The sequence below is a fragment of the Lissotriton vulgaris genome, chromosome 3_2 (genome assembly GCF_964263255.1).
Source record: "Lissotriton vulgaris chromosome 3_2, aLisVul1.2, whole genome shotgun sequence".
NCBI classification, from domain to species: domain Eukaryota; kingdom Metazoa; phylum Chordata; class Amphibia; order Caudata; family Salamandridae; genus Lissotriton; species Lissotriton vulgaris.
This window is the reverse complement of record NC_141690.1, coordinates 87386324-87403159: the sequence shown is the minus strand read 5'-3', so window position 1 is coordinate 87403159 and position 16836 is coordinate 87386324. Positions and strand designations below refer to the sequence as shown.

The window sequence follows — 16836 nt, the reverse complement described above, 5'->3', positions numbered from 1 at the left end:
GCCCTCCACACACACCCACACAGCACAAGCAGGCAACAGGGGCACACGGAGGCACAAGCAGGCAACAGGGGCACAGGGGGGCACAAGCAGGCAACAGGGGCACGAAAACGGAGACACAAGCAGGCAACAGGAGCACGAAAACGGAGGCACAAGCAGGCAACAGGGGCACACGGAGGCACAAGCAGGCAACAGGGGCACACGGAGGCACAAGCAGGCAACAGGGGCACGAAAACGGAGGCACAAGCAGGCAACAGGGGCACACGGAGGCACAAGCAGGCAACAGGGGCACAAGGAGGCACAAGCAGGCAACAGGGGCACACGGAGGCACAAGCAGGCAACAGGGGCACACGGAGGCACAAGCAGGCAACAGGGGCACGAAAACGGATGCACAAGCAGGCAAGAGGGGCACGAAAACTGAGGCACAGGCAGGCAACAGGGGCACACGGAGGCACAAGCAGGCAACAGGGGCACACGGAGGCACAAGCAGGCAACAGGACTGGCACATGACACTGAGAAATAAGGATCTAGTAAAGAGAATGAATAAAAACAACTGTCATCACTAAACAAAATACATTTTTCCTCTGTGCATTGCTGACTTATGGTCCAATATCTAAGCACACGGTTTCCCAGTTCTGACTCCCTAGCTAACGGTTGCTTGGCTGCTGTGACTGCACACACACCCCATTCGTGGTAAAGATTTGCTATTTCCATAATGCAAAGAGTGGTTTGATTCAGAGTGGATGAGGGGGTCACCCATGAGATGTGGGAGTAGCTCATCCAGGTCAGGTTATTTTGCTTTGCATGCTAGGATTTGTAGAGCCGTTTTTTTTATCTTTTAAAAACATTTTAATAAGAATAAATTACATTTTTGTCATAAAATAGTATTTTGCTACACATTTTAAAATGAATATTAGCGTATTAAATATACTTCTGTAAGGTGGTCAAAATAATTTGAGTGATGGTTAATTAAATAAAAGTAAAGCAGCATTTGCACTTTTGTGTTTTAATACTCTGGGAATTGTAGAACCGTTTAAGTTATTTTATCGCCGGAACTACAAGTCCCAAAGTTCAAGAAAATCTGGAAAGGCTGTGATACTTTCACATGGCACTGTGAAACTTAAGATGTCTGGGTGACTTGTTAGTCTTTTTCCAGTATGAAAATCTAATTTCACAAAGAAAATAACTGTCACTCACCTTCAACATGACGTACACGTTCTCCAGGGGGGGCTTGGGGCCTTGTAAGGGACATGAACCCCTCTGGAAATGCACATTACAAGACTACTTGTTCACTACCACTCAGTGCTTTAATGGAAATATAGCTGTGCGGGTACTCACTCCTTAGAGTACCTGTTGGCTCCTGAGAAGTGCCTGTTCTCTCCCATTAAATGTATTGCAGCAGTGCTGAAAAGTGCAGGTACTCTCCCTTCCAAATTAAATAAGTGCAAGTACTCAGTACCGGACAGTACCTGCCCAGTTAAAGCACTGCTATCACTAAATTCTAAGGGGGGAGCTCAGCCCTACCAAGTTACCCAGGTCTGCTCATGACGTTCTGTTCCAGTCCAGATTTTTTCTTTGACTTGTAATCTTGTTTATTCCATTCCATTATTAAACAGGACTACAAGTCCCAGACTTCAAAGGGGGAGCCCCTGAACTGGAACAGCACATCCTTCATGGACCTGTAAAACCTGTCTGCTATGGGATCCACGGTGGTAGAGAGGATGGCTTTGTTTGAAGACAGGTGTGACGCAAGCCCATCTATTCTGTCCCATGCGGGTTCGGGAGGGAGGTGGTTTCACCCCTTTGTCTTTGCCCATGATTGTCTTCCCAGTCACTTCACTCGCCTCCGGTAATGGGGAGGGGTGGTCCCACAGGTCAGCAATCACCCAGGCTTCAAGAATATTCAGGATCCGGATTGAATCCTGTCCTTTTGCCTCTGTGGGTATGCCAGCTGGATCTACCCTTTTGCATCTGGTTGGGTAGTGGCCGGGTTTCTGCTCCCAGGTCTGCACACCACCCCCTTCCAGGACTTGGAATGTCTCGTGTTTGCCTCAGCGCTCAGTGTGTTTCTTTACGTTTTCGGGTATGACCCACCACTGATGCCAATATACTCTCTTTCACAGCGGGCCCTACACTGTGCCATTCCCTTTCTCCCACTTCTTTCAATGCGGGGGGCTCAGCCGGGTGCCAAAGGATACCCCAGAAGTGGGTCCAGCTTCTCTTTCCTTGAGGCCCTCCCTGTTGTCCAGTATGTTTTCAGGGTCTCCTCCAGGCCTGCTGAGGCAGCTTCTCATCAATTATGGGACCCCTGTGTGTGATGGGTCTGCCTCACACTCCCTTCTGCTGGCCAAAGGACTACCAAGGGGGGCCTCTCCGTCCCCACCAGGAGCCCAAACCACCGTCCAGCCCCTCTCTCTACCTTGTCATCTGGGTGGATATTGCGGGACGATTGTCTCCACTAGGAGGCCTGCCACCGGGCCAGGCGAGACCGGGACTTCACTGCTCCCCCAGCTGCGGGTCCTCTCTAGCAGACTGGTTTGGTGTCCGGTGGGGAGCCCAGGACCCGCCGCTAGGTATGTTCACTCAACGGAGGGAGGAGGTTCTAAAGTCTCCTACCCCAGCCCCCGCTCTGCTTCTCCAGATGTGTGCAGTTCCTCAGCCCAGTAGCGCTCAATCCACCTGCCAGGCTGCACCTCCTCACTCAGGCTGCCCTCCAGGACCACAAGCAGGGGAGCACCAGGTGCCGCCACCACCGTTACAACAGCAGGCCTGGGGGCTCAGGACGTCTTCTCCCTGGAGGATCCAGCAGGCAGCAGTTCAGTGCACTCAGCCCCGATACAACTACGGGGCAGTTGAGACAGTTCAGGTGATGATACCACAGGCCTCGGACAGCCTTGCTCTGAAGGCCCCAGACCAGCCCCGGCTCTGGGGAAACTTTGAACACTCCTGCGGGACGATCAAGCCAAGAGATCAGTAGCCTCTTCAGTGGAGTCCCAAGTCACAATTCTTTTTGGAGTCCTTACTGAGGGGGCTCAGACCCTGTTTTCAGTTGTGATCCCTCGATGTGAGGGGGGGCGCGGAGCCTCCTACCTCGGCCCTCGCTCCGTCCCTCGGGAGCCATGCAGTTCCTCAGACAGGTGGTGCCTCGCAAATTCTCTAGGTTGCACCTCCACCTCGTGGGCTGCCCTCCAGGCCTGTAATCGAGGGAGTGCCTGAGTCTGCTGCTACCGTGTCAATTGTGAGCCCAGGGGCCCGACACGAGGGAAGGAGGGGGCGCACGGGGATGCACGGGACAGAGGCGCAGGGGACATGGTGACTTCTACTACGGGGGGAGGGGCGGACACCGACAATGTGTCCCGACGCCCCTCTCCCCTTGCAGGCACTCACCGGGTCCGGCGGCTGCTGGACGAGAGCTCCCGCTCTTCGGGACTCTCCGGGGCCGCGGAGGGACGTTCTCTTTCCCCGGGGCTCCTCCTGTGCAAGCAGATCGACTCACCTACACCTTGCGACGGCGGCACTTCTCCGGTCTCCCTTTTCGGCATGGGAGACCGGCAACGTCGACGGCGGCAATCTCGCTGGCACGGGAGACCGGCAACGTCCTCCGCATCTCCCGGGGCTCCCTCCAGGCTACGGGAGCCCCGCGGGCGCCGACATACTTCTTGCCGTCTTCCTTCTTCCCCCGGGCTGCGCGGGGCGGGCACTTCCGGGCGGCCGCGCTAGGATTGGCCGGCCGGCCACTTCCGGGTCGCCGCGGGCAGCGCGGCGGCCCGTCTCTAGATCAGGCAGGCGGGCGGCGGAGTTTCCCAAGGAGTGGGCTCCCTCGCGGACCAGCAGTGACGTCCACGCAGCTTCACCAATCAGGAGCAGGATAGTCACTGGTGCCGGCAATGCCGGACCAGATTTGGGGGCATTCCTGGCTTTTGGCTGACGTCGCGTGACGTCGGCAAAAGCCAAAGAATCTCGGGAACACCCCCGAATCTGGTCCGGCATTGACGGACAGGCCCCTCGTCCAATGGCTAGGCTCCATTTATGGAGCCAGCCAATAAATGACGAGGGCCGATCTCAAACCACACTACAGTTCTCATTAGGTTTTCGCCTGCGCGAAAAAGCTGCGCAGAGCGCAGCTTTCGCCAGGCAAAACCTAAAAAAAAGGCCACATCGCAATGACTTATTTATGCACATGCATCACTACACGAGATTGTATTAGTAATCATGCAGTGGCCATTTTATTCTCTTTTCTGTTTTTACTTTAAATGTACCATTCCAAGATAATGGTCAGCACTCAAAGAGTAAAAATAAAAACAAAAAAGTGCAACACACATAAAAGCTATAGGAGTTGCCCAGGTAACATATAGCAGCTGTGTTGTAATCCAAATAATTTAAATAAAAAGCATTAACAACAAAAAGGGACAGATGCAATTGTTGCAATTTGGCAGCGATGGGGTTAGAATTCGCAGAAGCCATCCTGTATTTAGAGACGATCTTGTCCGTTTTGTGGAATCCATTTTGTATTTCTATCAGCCATTTTGTTTGCCATGTGCTACCATGTGTTCGCCATGTGCTCTGTCCTACCTTCCTGTTAACGGCTCTTGAAATCTGCCTAGAGCCGAGATATATTTAGCCTTTTCTGCTTCGTACATGCTCAGTTGAGCTTGCAGCTGTCCCTGGTCTTTAACTGTCTGGATGTGTTTACCAGAATTAGTAACGGTTAGCTACTCCCACTTGTTGACTGTGCATTTTCTGTATGACCTTATATGTACCTAAAACCAGCATTTTGTACTTGTATCGCCTTCATTTGAGCCCCTGTGTGAGTATAAAAGGACCAAGCTCCTTCCATTCAGTGTGCTACTTCATACATTACCGAAGGGTGTTGTGTGAATGTAGTTCCACCTCTTGAGTTTTAATAAATCTTTTTTCTATTCCAGTTTCTGTGCCAACTTCTTCCTATTGGTCTGAGGACTCTGTGCAGAGAAGGGAGAACCCCTTGCACTGGTAGGCCTTGATGAGGCTCACCACCACACAATGGGAAAGGTGAGGGACGGTAGACCAATGGAGGAGCAGGTGGGTAACAAGCACGGGGCCAATAGTGGTTGAGGTGGGAGAGCAAGGGAGGAGAATGAGTCTGGGGCAAGAAGGAAAATAGAATTTAATTAAAAAGAAAAACAGCAAAAATTAATTGGGGTGGGGAGAGGTGGAGGAGAGAGCAGCACTGAGAATGCATGGACTGTTATTTTAGTGGGGGAAAGAAACACAAGGGGAAGGGCAAGAAAACACGTACACCGACACAGTTACCTCCCCAGGGACACTTTGTCCCCTACCCCCTCCACCACCCTCCTTCATTCTTTGACTACCTCCCCTTTTCCTTTCCTCTCTCCCCTGAATACCTCACCTCCTGCCTGCTTTGTCTATCCTTATACCTATTCTCCGCCTAATTCTCCCTACCCTCACCCTTTTTACATTACCCCCCTTACCCCTCTACATGCCATTAACCTAAGAATGTAACTTGAGACTGTTGTACCTTCTGTAACCATGTGTAATTTGTAACCTATGTAACTCTCCTCATGTAAAGCGCTCCGATACCTCCGGGTCTAGCCAGCGCTATATAAAACTCAAGTAAATAAATAAAAGCCCATTGTACGTTTTGGGATGGTCTACAAGAGGCTTTCACCAACAGTTCAAAGCTCTTTGGGAGGCGAGACTGAACAAGTACAAAACTTTTAGTTTAGTGGGTTAAAGTTGTCTGATTCTGACGGTTAAAAATAGCAAAAACTGAAAACCTGAATCAGTCATGATAATGTAAATTGACATTGTTGAATGCCAGGCATCCATTAAGGCATTTTTCACAGCAATATAAAGAAACTAAAGTGGTTATATAGTACATTTGTAACCGCAGGCCACTATTCCTTTTCAACAGTGGGTTTTATTTAATTCCTTGCTTTAGGCCCTTGTCAATCTAAAAGCACAAGCGAAGGTATAAAAGTTACTTACAGTCTTTCCAGAATGCCAAGTCCAGCAAAAGAACCATTCTTCAATTCTGGTATTTTGTTATTGCTGAGAATCCTGCCAAAAAACAGAACACGTTAGTAAAACAACTTTTCTAATTAAGGTCAGCACAAAGCCACTATTTTTATTTTGCACTTCTTCTACATATGCATTTCCCCGACACATTTTCACCTCTATTATACAGATGCACTTACGAACCAGCTCCACTGGAGGCGACACAATTAAGTGCAAGCATTGCCAAAGCCAATATAACTCATCCTGTTGGCCTATATAGGCTTTGCCAAACTGGTTAGCCAATGTGGGGGGAAAAAAGTGACAAAAGGCACAATGATGCGGCTGCTGCAAGTAGCCACATCAAATGGTAAGCACATTCATGTGCCGCAGCACCTATGGAATTCCTCCCCTCCCCCGCACTGTTCTAAGGTGATGGAAGCCAGAGATGGGTAAATGAAGAAATGTCATTTTATTTGTACACTTTTCAGCCAACTGAGTGGTCTGACAGCAAAAAGCAGGAGTCGAGCCCACAAAGAAAATTTAAATGACTGCTAGGGGTAGGGAGAAATGGAGGAGCAGGTGAAGGGTTTTTGGGAGGGGAGAAACAGGGAGTGGGTTGAGGGAGGCAAGGGAGCAACAGAAAGCACCTCAACGTTTCTATTAATCTGTGTAGCAGGAGCGGCAGCAAAAGGCATCTGCTCCCAACCAAAAGTAAAAACCAAAAAAAAACATTTATTCAAGGGCCACCTTTGATTAGAGGAGCAATAGCGATGTAAGTGAAGGGGAAGCAATGGGGCAGGTATTTGAGGGGCAAGCGAGCACAAGAGGGAGCACCTGTTATGGAGTGCTTAATGAAAAAGAAGTGCTTCCCAAAATAAGAGCAGTGGAAGGATAAAAGTCACCAATCTCAGTGGAGAAACAAACACGAGAAGAGGAAGGCAAGACATTGCCTGAAAAGCAATCAGATGAGAGCGATAGTAAAGTTAACCAATGGTAAGCAGTGAGCATGCGCTAAGCCCACTGTAAGTTTTTGGTATGGTCCATAAGAAAATTTTGCCTACCAAACAGCTAAAAGCGGTTTGATAGGCAAGACCTAACAATGCTTAATTGGAAGAAACTAGAGCAGCCATATGCATGCCATGTGACCAGACGCAAAAAATAAAAGCATGCAGATAAAAACAATCTAGGTCTTTTACCATGATGTACTTGTAGTATCCTCATGTTATTTCTATGTACCTGCATCTAGCTGATCAGCCCTGTGTGAGAGTTCTCTCTGGAATCTTGGTTTGTGGAATGTTGGACGCATGAGAGACACAGTTGAGGATGGGCTGAGCGGCGAATAGGTCTGCTCCTGGTGGGGCTGTTAACTTGTACCATCTTATCTACTAATAAACTACCATCTATATGCACCTGTTCTGGTCTGCTGTGTCTACCTATCTACACCTGGACCTGCGGGACAAGCCCACCACAGTACTGTCCATTGATCCACTACTGAAATGTATTATTCTCTAGTGGCAGACCCATCAAATTGCTTGGTACCGATAACCATATGGACTAGTCATGCGTGTCAAAGCTTCTGATGCAAGTATCCCACAGTAGAAACAAAAGTGAATAAAATAATTCCCTTTTTAATAGCTTTTCAGTGTGATGTCAATTAACATATCATGAGTGATGTAATATGGGAGGTCATATGCAGTACATGATGGGATCGCAAGTTCTAGTTAGTTCACTAAGCTAGAACTTGTGCATTTTTTTTTTTTTAACATTCGCTCATGTCAACATTTATTTATTTTATTTACTGTTCCAAGACAGCAGATTACTTGTGTGAAAATGCTTCTTTAAAAACAGTGTAGTCCAGCACCAAATACCACCTGCCCCCTCAAAAAAGTGGGAAACAAATTGACTTGGGGAGGGGAGCAACAGAGATGCAGGTAGGAAGCAACGGAAGTAGATGGAAGCGCTAAGAAGACGCCTGAGGCGGGGGGATATACATTAAAAACAAAACTAGCGCTGGGATGGACTATGCTGCCACAGCGAAAAGAGGTGTGAAAAATGTAGGGGATGCCATAAGGTATGGGGAGATCGAGTGGCATAGACAGAATCCCTGTCATAGGAGGTCTAGCTCTCATGGGACACTCTTTAGTTAACTCTCCTACAGGGCACTGTGGGGGTCAGGCTTGTTGCAACAAAATTATTTCTATTGTTGTTGTTTATGTATGTAACCTGAAAACTAATAAAGCGTATATATATATACATATATATATATATATACACAAATATATATATATATATACACACACATATATATATATATATATACATACATACATACATACATACATACATACATATATATATATATATATATATATATACACACACACATATATATATATATATATTCACTGAAAAAACCATAGGTTTGAAACCAGTTATAGTTAGCTGGAAATTTTACTGACATAAAACCATTGAAATTCCCACTTTATAGTAAGTTGGACTCACAATAACTTGCGCGCCTGCAATGCACTGCTGATGACGTCACATATTACATCACTCATGACATGGTCAGTGACATCACTGATGACACCATCCAGTGAATGTGTGTCTTTCTGAAAAATGAATATGTATGAGTGACTACTTAGAACTGTTGGTGAATGAGTGGATGTGTATATAGATGGTGGAATTACTGAATTGGTTGTAACTGGTAAGGGTATCTCAATTTTTTTGTAAATTTTAGTTTCTATTTTTGAATATGTGTTTCAAGGGTTACATTTCACTGAAAGGAGGTCTGTCACTGTCATAAGGATGGTGTCATCAGTGATGTCATGAGTGATGTCACTGACCATGTCATGAGTGATGTAATATGTGACGTCATCAGCAGTGCATTGCAGGCGCGCAAGTTATAGTGAGTCCAACTAACTATAACGTGGGAATTTCAATGGTTTTAGGTCAGTAAAACTTCCAGCTAACTATAACTGGTGTCAAACCGGACATAAAACCATTGAAATTCCCACGTTATATTTAGTTGGACTCACTATAACTTGCGCGCCTGCAATGCACTGCTGATGACGTCACATATTACATCACTCATGACATGGTCAGTGACATCACTCATTACATCACTGATGACACCATCCAGTGAATGTGTGTCTTTCTGAAAAATAAATATGTATGAGTGACTATTTAGAACTGTTGGTGAATGAGTGGATGTGTATATAGATGGTGGAATTACTGAATTGATTGTTGTAACTGGTAAGGGTATCTCAATTTTTTTGTAAATGTTAGTTTCTATTTTTGAATGTGTTTCAAGGGTTACATTACACTGAAAGGAGGTCTGTCACTCTGTCATAAGGATGGTGTGACGTCATCAGCAGTGCATTGCAGGCACGCAAGTTATAGTGAGTCCAACTAACTATAACGTGGGAATTTCAATATATATATATATATATATCTTACATATCACTCCAACTCTCCTTCTACTTCCAATTCCAAAATTAACAGAAAAGCGTGGACCCAATTTCATAAGTGCATTATTTTATTCTTGCCAATGCCGCCATGACGCGTTTCGGGAGATCCCTCCCTTGATCACATGACATCTCATTGATTTTTTACATCGCTTTTAAAGTGCAAGTGCAGTGCAACCTCCAATAGACAGATGAAATACTTTCCGCTTACATGCCTCGATGGTAATTTATAACAGCTTAAATGCTCTGTATAATTCCTCAACAAATTGCATGGAATAAATAACTCATACAATATATATATATATATATATATAGATATATATATATATATATATATATATATATATATATATATATATATATATTTATTTATTTATTTTTTTTTATTTTTTTTTAAGCCCATATGGACAAGCTCATGTGGGCAGAGGAGGAAGCTACACGAAGGGCACTGGGGTTTGGTATTTGAGAGATGAAGTAGCACACGAGGTAGAGAGCAAGAAAGTACAAGCACTCATGGAGTGCTGGAAGAAAAAGAAAGGAAAAAAGGTAGATCCCCGAATGTGAGCTGTAGAAGGATACCAGTCATCTGATCAAAAGGATGGTAAAGAGGTTATGCTCAAAGGAACGGACAAACAAGAAAATGCTGCCTGCAGTGCCAGGCTGCTTGTGGCCAGTCCCCATTATGCGCGGCCAAATTCCATATGGAGAGGTGAATGACCTCCCCTTCCAGGTCAGGCTACCAGCCTTTGCATAAATGGTACCAATATCATTTGAACTGTTAGATTTGGGGGTCTCTAGTTGGTACATGTAGGTACTTGTGACAAATAGGGACCCTCTCCTCTAGTCAGGGAAAGGGGATTACACACCTAAAATAACCCCTGCTCACCCTCTAGGTTGCGTGGCACGAGCAGTCAAGGCTTATTTCAGAGGCGTTGTAAGTTAAGCAGCTGTGACCACATACAGTAACCCAGTGACAACACTACAAATGGTCCACCAAAACCAGGATGAACCTATTGCACATGGCTGTCTTGGGGTCCAGTGGCCTCACAATGTCAACCCCCACCCGCTCAAAGGGGGTACTGACCACAGGGAATGGCTGGAGAGGAGCCTTGTGCTTCCTCCCACTCTTTCTACTTGCCTGGCAAGTCTGACACGTCCTGCAACGAGTATCAGAAGTCTTGCGCATTTGGGGCTGATGAAAGTGGGTGACAAGCCTCTCAAAAGGTCTTGTCCTGCCCCAAATGTCCTGCTAATGGCACATCATGAGCCAGCCCCAGTAGGAAGGCTCTGAACTTCTGAGGTACCACAAGCACACAGGCTGACCCAGGTTCAGCAATCTTAAGCTCACTATACAGCAGACCATTCTCCCAGTACACCCAATGTGATCCTGACTGATCACCTGCTGCCTGGCTTACAGCCTGTTGCCGCAAGCCCACAAGAGAAGGGCACTCTCTCTGCTCCTTGCAGAAGTCTTTCCTGGAGGGACCTCCGTCTTGCTGCCAATGGGTCAGCTCAGGCAGATCTCCTAGTTAAGCTATCTGTTCGCCAGCAGGCTCCAGGGCATCCCCCTCAGGGTCTACCTCCTCTTGGACCGTGGGAACTTCAGAGGCCGGTTTCCCGTGCCCCTCGCCACTTCTGTCTTTGGCACGCTCCTGGGCCTCCCTCTCAGGCTCCAGGTCCTCTTGAGAACCCCTACTGGCTGACATTGACTGGGTGGTCACGCACACCCAGTCAGGCAGTCCAACCATCTTCAAGTGAGTTGTTTTCTCCACCTTTTCCCAAGGGGAGCTCTTCAAACAGTGGCGGTTTTACCATGGGGGCGTTTGGGCGCCGCCCCCCTGTTTTCTCGCCGTGCGAGAAGAAGGCAGAAACAAATGGTAGTTATTTATTTATAACTACCATTTGTTTCTGCCTGCCCTTCTCGCACGGCGAGAAAACAGTCAGCAACAAACTTCCTGTTCACTCGAGCCTCAGGGCAGGGGGGAGTGGCTTGGGGTGTGGCTTGCCCACTGTTGTGAATACGGACTGTTTGGACAGCCTGAGAGGCTGTCCAAACAGACAGTATTAGCAACAGTGGGCAAGCCGCTCCCCCAAGCCTCCTCCCACTCTCCGTTCTGCAGCATGCAGACCAAGAGGAATGACGTATTTAGGGCAGCCGGCCGAACCAATCAGCGCCGGCTGCCATGGAGGGGAGGGAGGCTGCCTGCAGCCTTCAGTGACGAGTCAGACGACTCTGGTGACGAGGCATTTCAAAAAAATCCAGGATGGCGCGCGGGAGTCTGCAGTCTCGGCCCTCGGGACAGGACTCGAGCCAGAGCGGGAAGCCAAGCCAAGGTACGTTTTTTTACTTTTATTTTTATTATTATGAGGCAAGGGATTATCGCTGTTTGGTGTAACGCGGCTCCAGAGGGCCTCCTTCACGCTGGTGCAGTAAGGTGTGCTGAGATCAGGAATTACGCCCGCCTATTTCAAATGTCACCAGCCGCGACTGTCTTCAAATCATTTCCTAACAAACAGTCATTAGGCATGGCAAGCCTCACAGTTACTTGAAGAGTCCCAGAGAACCCCCCCCAACTCAAGGGGAACCTGAGCCATAGGACAATGACTCTGTGTTGTCGGCGTCACAACTCGGCAATATGCATGAGGGACAATCTGCTCTTGAGACACCAGGTGACACCTGACAGCTGTCCCATTGGCTCCTGTATCTCTAAGAGCCCCCACCTATTGGCCATTGACGGTCACTTGCTGCCCATATTTCTTAGTGTTCCTGGGCAGCTGAGCCTCTGAGACCATCTCATTGTCTCCTAAAGAGACTAGGGTCATCTGTGCGGGACCCCCCCCCCCACCTTGGACATTAATCTCTTCCCCCAAGGCTACACTAGCCATCTGCCGGGGCAGAGCACCAGTGGGGGCTTGTTTACCAAACAGGCGGCACCTGGTATCATACACCTTATGACCCAGATCACCACACTTGTAACATTTCAGGGGCACCTGGGGAACAGGACTACCTGTTGGGGCCCCTTGCTTTCTCTCAGGGGGAGGCTGGGAACCTTTCACGGGGTTCCCTTGGGGACCACTTTGGGGCCCTTTGCGGAACTCCTTCTGTTTACCCTTGTCCCCCCCACTCATCTGCTGGGAACCCTGTCCACCTTTGGCTGAGTCTCCCATGTGACCCTTGTGGACCCTGATACTGACCCAGCGGTCCGCCTCCTCTGCAAGCTTCCTAGGGTTAGGTAGCTTTCTATCTATCAGATGCTGGTGCAGCTCTGGAAAAAAAATATCAGACAAGTGCTCCCATGCAATCAAATTTAAGAGACCGTGAAAATCATTAACCTTGCTGCCCTTTACCCAACCATCCAATGCTCTGCAAAAGAAAGTGACATATTCAACCCCAGTACTGCTCTGCAAAAGAAAGGGACATATTCAACCCCAGTACTGTTTTCTAACTTTTTGCATTTCCTCAACCTCTGCCTATAGAGCTCAGGTGTCAAACCAGAGGGAGTAACTTTTTAATTTTAAACTCCAACTCCCTCAAAACTTTTTCATGCTCAAACTGCATTTTCTTTTCCTCAAGATCTAACTTTCTATTTTCTAATTCCGACTGCCTATGCACCTTGAACCTGGTCATCTCCATTTCATGCCTTCTTGATCTCTCTCTGTCCTCCAACTCCTCTGGAGACAGACTTTTGTTAGAGGCACTGCTACATGCGGGGGAAGGTACTTTCCTCTCTCCTAGGCCCATTGTCCTTTCTTGTTGCACAATTGCCTAGTCATCCTCTTCAATCACAGGAGTTTTCCTTGCTTCTACCCAGGCCCTCAGCGCCCAGTAGAATTCTTCTTTTACTCTGAATCCAGAGGTGGGAACATTGAACTTTTTGCAAAAAAATTTCAGCTGTGCAACTTTGTAGCTTTCAATTTCTCTTCTTCCCATTCAAGATCAGTAGAGGCTATGGATTCTGCCCTCTCTAACACAACTGAATTAGGCATCTTTCAAAAATAGAACAATCCAAAAACACAAAAAGGAATCTACCAAAAAGTATGCAGTATCGTTATGGTCTGCACTCACTAAGTAGTATTCACCAGTCACTGTACATGAGTCAAAAATGCAAATTCGGAATCCCACCGCTGCCACCAATGTTAGATTTGAGGGTCTCTAGTTGGCACAGGTAGGTACTTGTGACAAATAGGGACCCTCTCCTCACCCTCTAGGTTGCGTGGCACGAGCAGTCAAGGCTTATTTCAGAGGCGTTGTAAGTTAAGCAGTTGTGACCACATACAGTAACCCAGTGACAACACTACAAATGGACACCACAGTTTTTATATAAAAAATAAGTAGACTTTATATAGAGTTACCACAAGACCATAAACAAAAATACACACTATGATTACTTTAAGATGGTAGATTTAAGCTTAGTTCAGTTCAGTTCTTAGATGCAACACTGCGTCAATGTACCTTAAGTTGCGTTGCGCTTCCACGACAAGCAATGTCGCAGCGATGGGAAAGGCAGCAAAGTCCAGATACAAAGAAATAAAGACGTGAAGATATCCCGGATGCGGCACGCTTCTCGGGAAAGCGAGAAACTCTCGGTTAGATGTGTGGACTGCACCGGCGACACCCTAACGATGCAACGCCAACAGCTCCAGCGGCGACGCTCTTCTCCACGATGAGTCAAGCTTCCGCGGCGATACCCAAGAAGATGCGTCGGCAGCAACTCCGACGGCGGCGCGCTTCTCGGAGATGCGAGGTGCTCTATTCGATGCGGTGCAGTAAGACAGTTCCAGCGGCGACAAACTCCTTTTCCGGAGTTGCGACAGCAGGCACAGCGACAGCGACACGCTCCGACCTCATTGCAAGATTCTTCTCCTGATGCGTTGCAGTTCGACAGCTCCAGCGGTGACACCCTCCTTCTTCAGAGTTGCGACGGCAGCAGCAGCGACGGCGACACACTTCCTCTTTGTTGAGGCACGCTTCTCTCCGATTCAGTGCAGTGCGACAGTTCCAGCGGCGACACATTTCTCCGGAGTTGCGACGGCAGGCACAGCGATGGCAAAACGCTTATTCTCGTTGAGTCGCACTTCCAGTTCCTTGCAACACCCAGTTCCTCAGAAGGTCAGAACAGTAGCAGGCACTTCCAAAAGAACTCTGGGGAGCTGGGGGTGAAGTTTGTTGTCCCTGAGACTTCAGCAGGAGGCAAGCTCTTTTCCAAACCCTTGGAGATCCTTCACAAGTTGAAAGCAAAGTTACAAAGTTCCTTTCTCCTTCCTTTGGCAGTAAGGCAATCACTGCAGGCCAATCCCCCAAGCAGCACTTCAGCTTGGGAATAGTCTCTCCTCAGTTTCTTCAGGTTCCTCTCCTCAGTAAAGGTTTCTTCTTGTAGCCCACAAGTGATCTAATTTCATTGGATCAGGGTCCCAATATTTACACCCAGAAATCCTTTGTTCTCTGAGGGGAGAGGGGCGTTTGCCCAGTACAAACTAGTTCTGAAGCACTCTGTTTATCAGACTCCTCGTTTCCTTTCACAGTGCAGGGCATGCACATCAGACGCCCCACAGGAGGTGGAGCCAGCATTGTGGAAGAAAAGTACAGTCCTGGAGGACTTTGTTGACAGGCCTCCTTCTCTTCTTTCAGTGTGTAGGGCAGAGACATCAGCCGCTCCCCAGGAGGTGGAGCCAGCATTGTGGAAGGCAGGCACAGCCCTATTCAGAGTTCAGATGAACCCCTCCCTCCCATCAAGATGCAGATCTCTCTATTGACCACTCGGTGACTCAGCCTGTCTCCTGGAATTCCCCAGCCCTGTCACTCACAGAAACCAGACATAGGAATACACAAACTAGCAGAGGCAGGTTTGAATGGTTAGACAAGCAAATACCTACTTTCGAAAAGTGGTATTTGCAAACACAGAATATTAAAACCAACTTCACTAAAAGATGTATTTTATTATTCTGAGTTCAAGCATACTAAACTCAAATTTCTACCATGTTCTCTGAGCCTGTTAGGATTATAAAATGTAACAATTTTAACAGCCCATTCTGGCCTATGGAGAACAGGTAGCCTTGCAATAGTGAAAAACGATAATGGCTGTAATTCACTATTAGGACCTGCCACACACATCAGGGCTTGTCCTACCTTATACTTACAATGCACCCTGCCCTTGGGCCTACCATAGGAGTGACTAATATGAAGACAAGGGAAGGTTTAGGGACTGGCAAGTGGGTGCACTTGCCCAGTCAGCATGACAGTACCAGACTGCACGCAGGCTCTTCAATGGCAGACCTTATACACATTTTACAAGGCTGCTTCTGTGGGTGGCACAACCAGTGCTGCAGGCCCACCAGCAGCATTTGGATTACACGCCCTGGCACATTCAGTGCACTAGACTAGGGTCTGTCAAGTAAACCAAAATAGTGAAACATGGAATCACTAATCCATACATCAATTTACAATAGGGAGCACTTGCACTGTGGCACTGAATAGCAGTGGCACAGTGCCCAAAAGCATCTAACACCAGCAAAAATACATGTGGCAACAGCAAAAATGGAAGGGAGATCGACACCAATGGTGCCAGGTCTAACATGAACCATGCTCAGAATTTGTCCCAAAATTCTGCAGGTAGCCGCAATGACATTCTGAATTTAAGAGAATCGTATGAGCAGTTACTTTAAAGCAGGTTTAATGCTCATAATACGACAAATGAACAGCTCCGAACAAAACCCCGCACTAGTCTTGGTGAGCTCGAGGAATTCGCCTAGCAGCTATTAGCTGCATTCAAGGGTGCTTGCTGCAAGAGTTTATTTTTTCACCTATCGCTTCCCAGATGCGTGTTGTTCATTGCGCTTATGCATGTTCTTCGGAGAGAAGTCTGTGTGTACAAGTATGCTATATGTTTGAGCAGCCATACATATCACACACATCTGACGATTATTACAACACCGAACACATACAAATAAAATAAACCAGACCTAATGGCTGAGTGCTTTTGTTACTGCACATCATCTGTTCAAATCAAGCAACAGAACATTCGACCTTTTGTTTGAACTACCTTGGCTTAGGCCACCAAACGGTAACTTGTAGTTACAAAAATAAAACACAGGGCGGGAATGGGAAGCATCAGACGCAGTTAAGTAAAATATCTTAAATATCAGTGATTTTCTTTCAATTTGGACATTTTAGAGAAACTTGAAAGGTTATTTGAAAACGTAAAAGCAGAAACCTACTCGGTTCAGATCAAGGGTGCACACACTTCTACTATGTACTTTTTCTTTTTAAAACAGCAGTTTTAAATTCGAGAGTTGAGGACAGGATAACATGCAATGTTAAGAGCAACAGCGAAAGCAGTATCAAAATAATAAATACATAGTAAGTAAAAGTGTGAAGAAG

General features: G+C 47.2%; 1 protein-coding gene across 1 annotated transcript in view; it reads right to left on the bottom strand.

Annotated features, from left to right (window-relative positions):
- Window positions 1-16836, bottom strand: part of ADGRA3 (adhesion G protein-coupled receptor A3) — a 375408-nt gene that overhangs the window by 305860 nt on the left and 52712 nt on the right. Inside the window, exon 2 of the mRNA XM_086964033.1 lies at window positions 5986-6057. Coding sequence (XP_086820159.1) covers window positions 5986-6057 — 72 coding nt within the window. The remainder of the gene's footprint in view (window positions 1-5985; window positions 6058-16836) is intronic.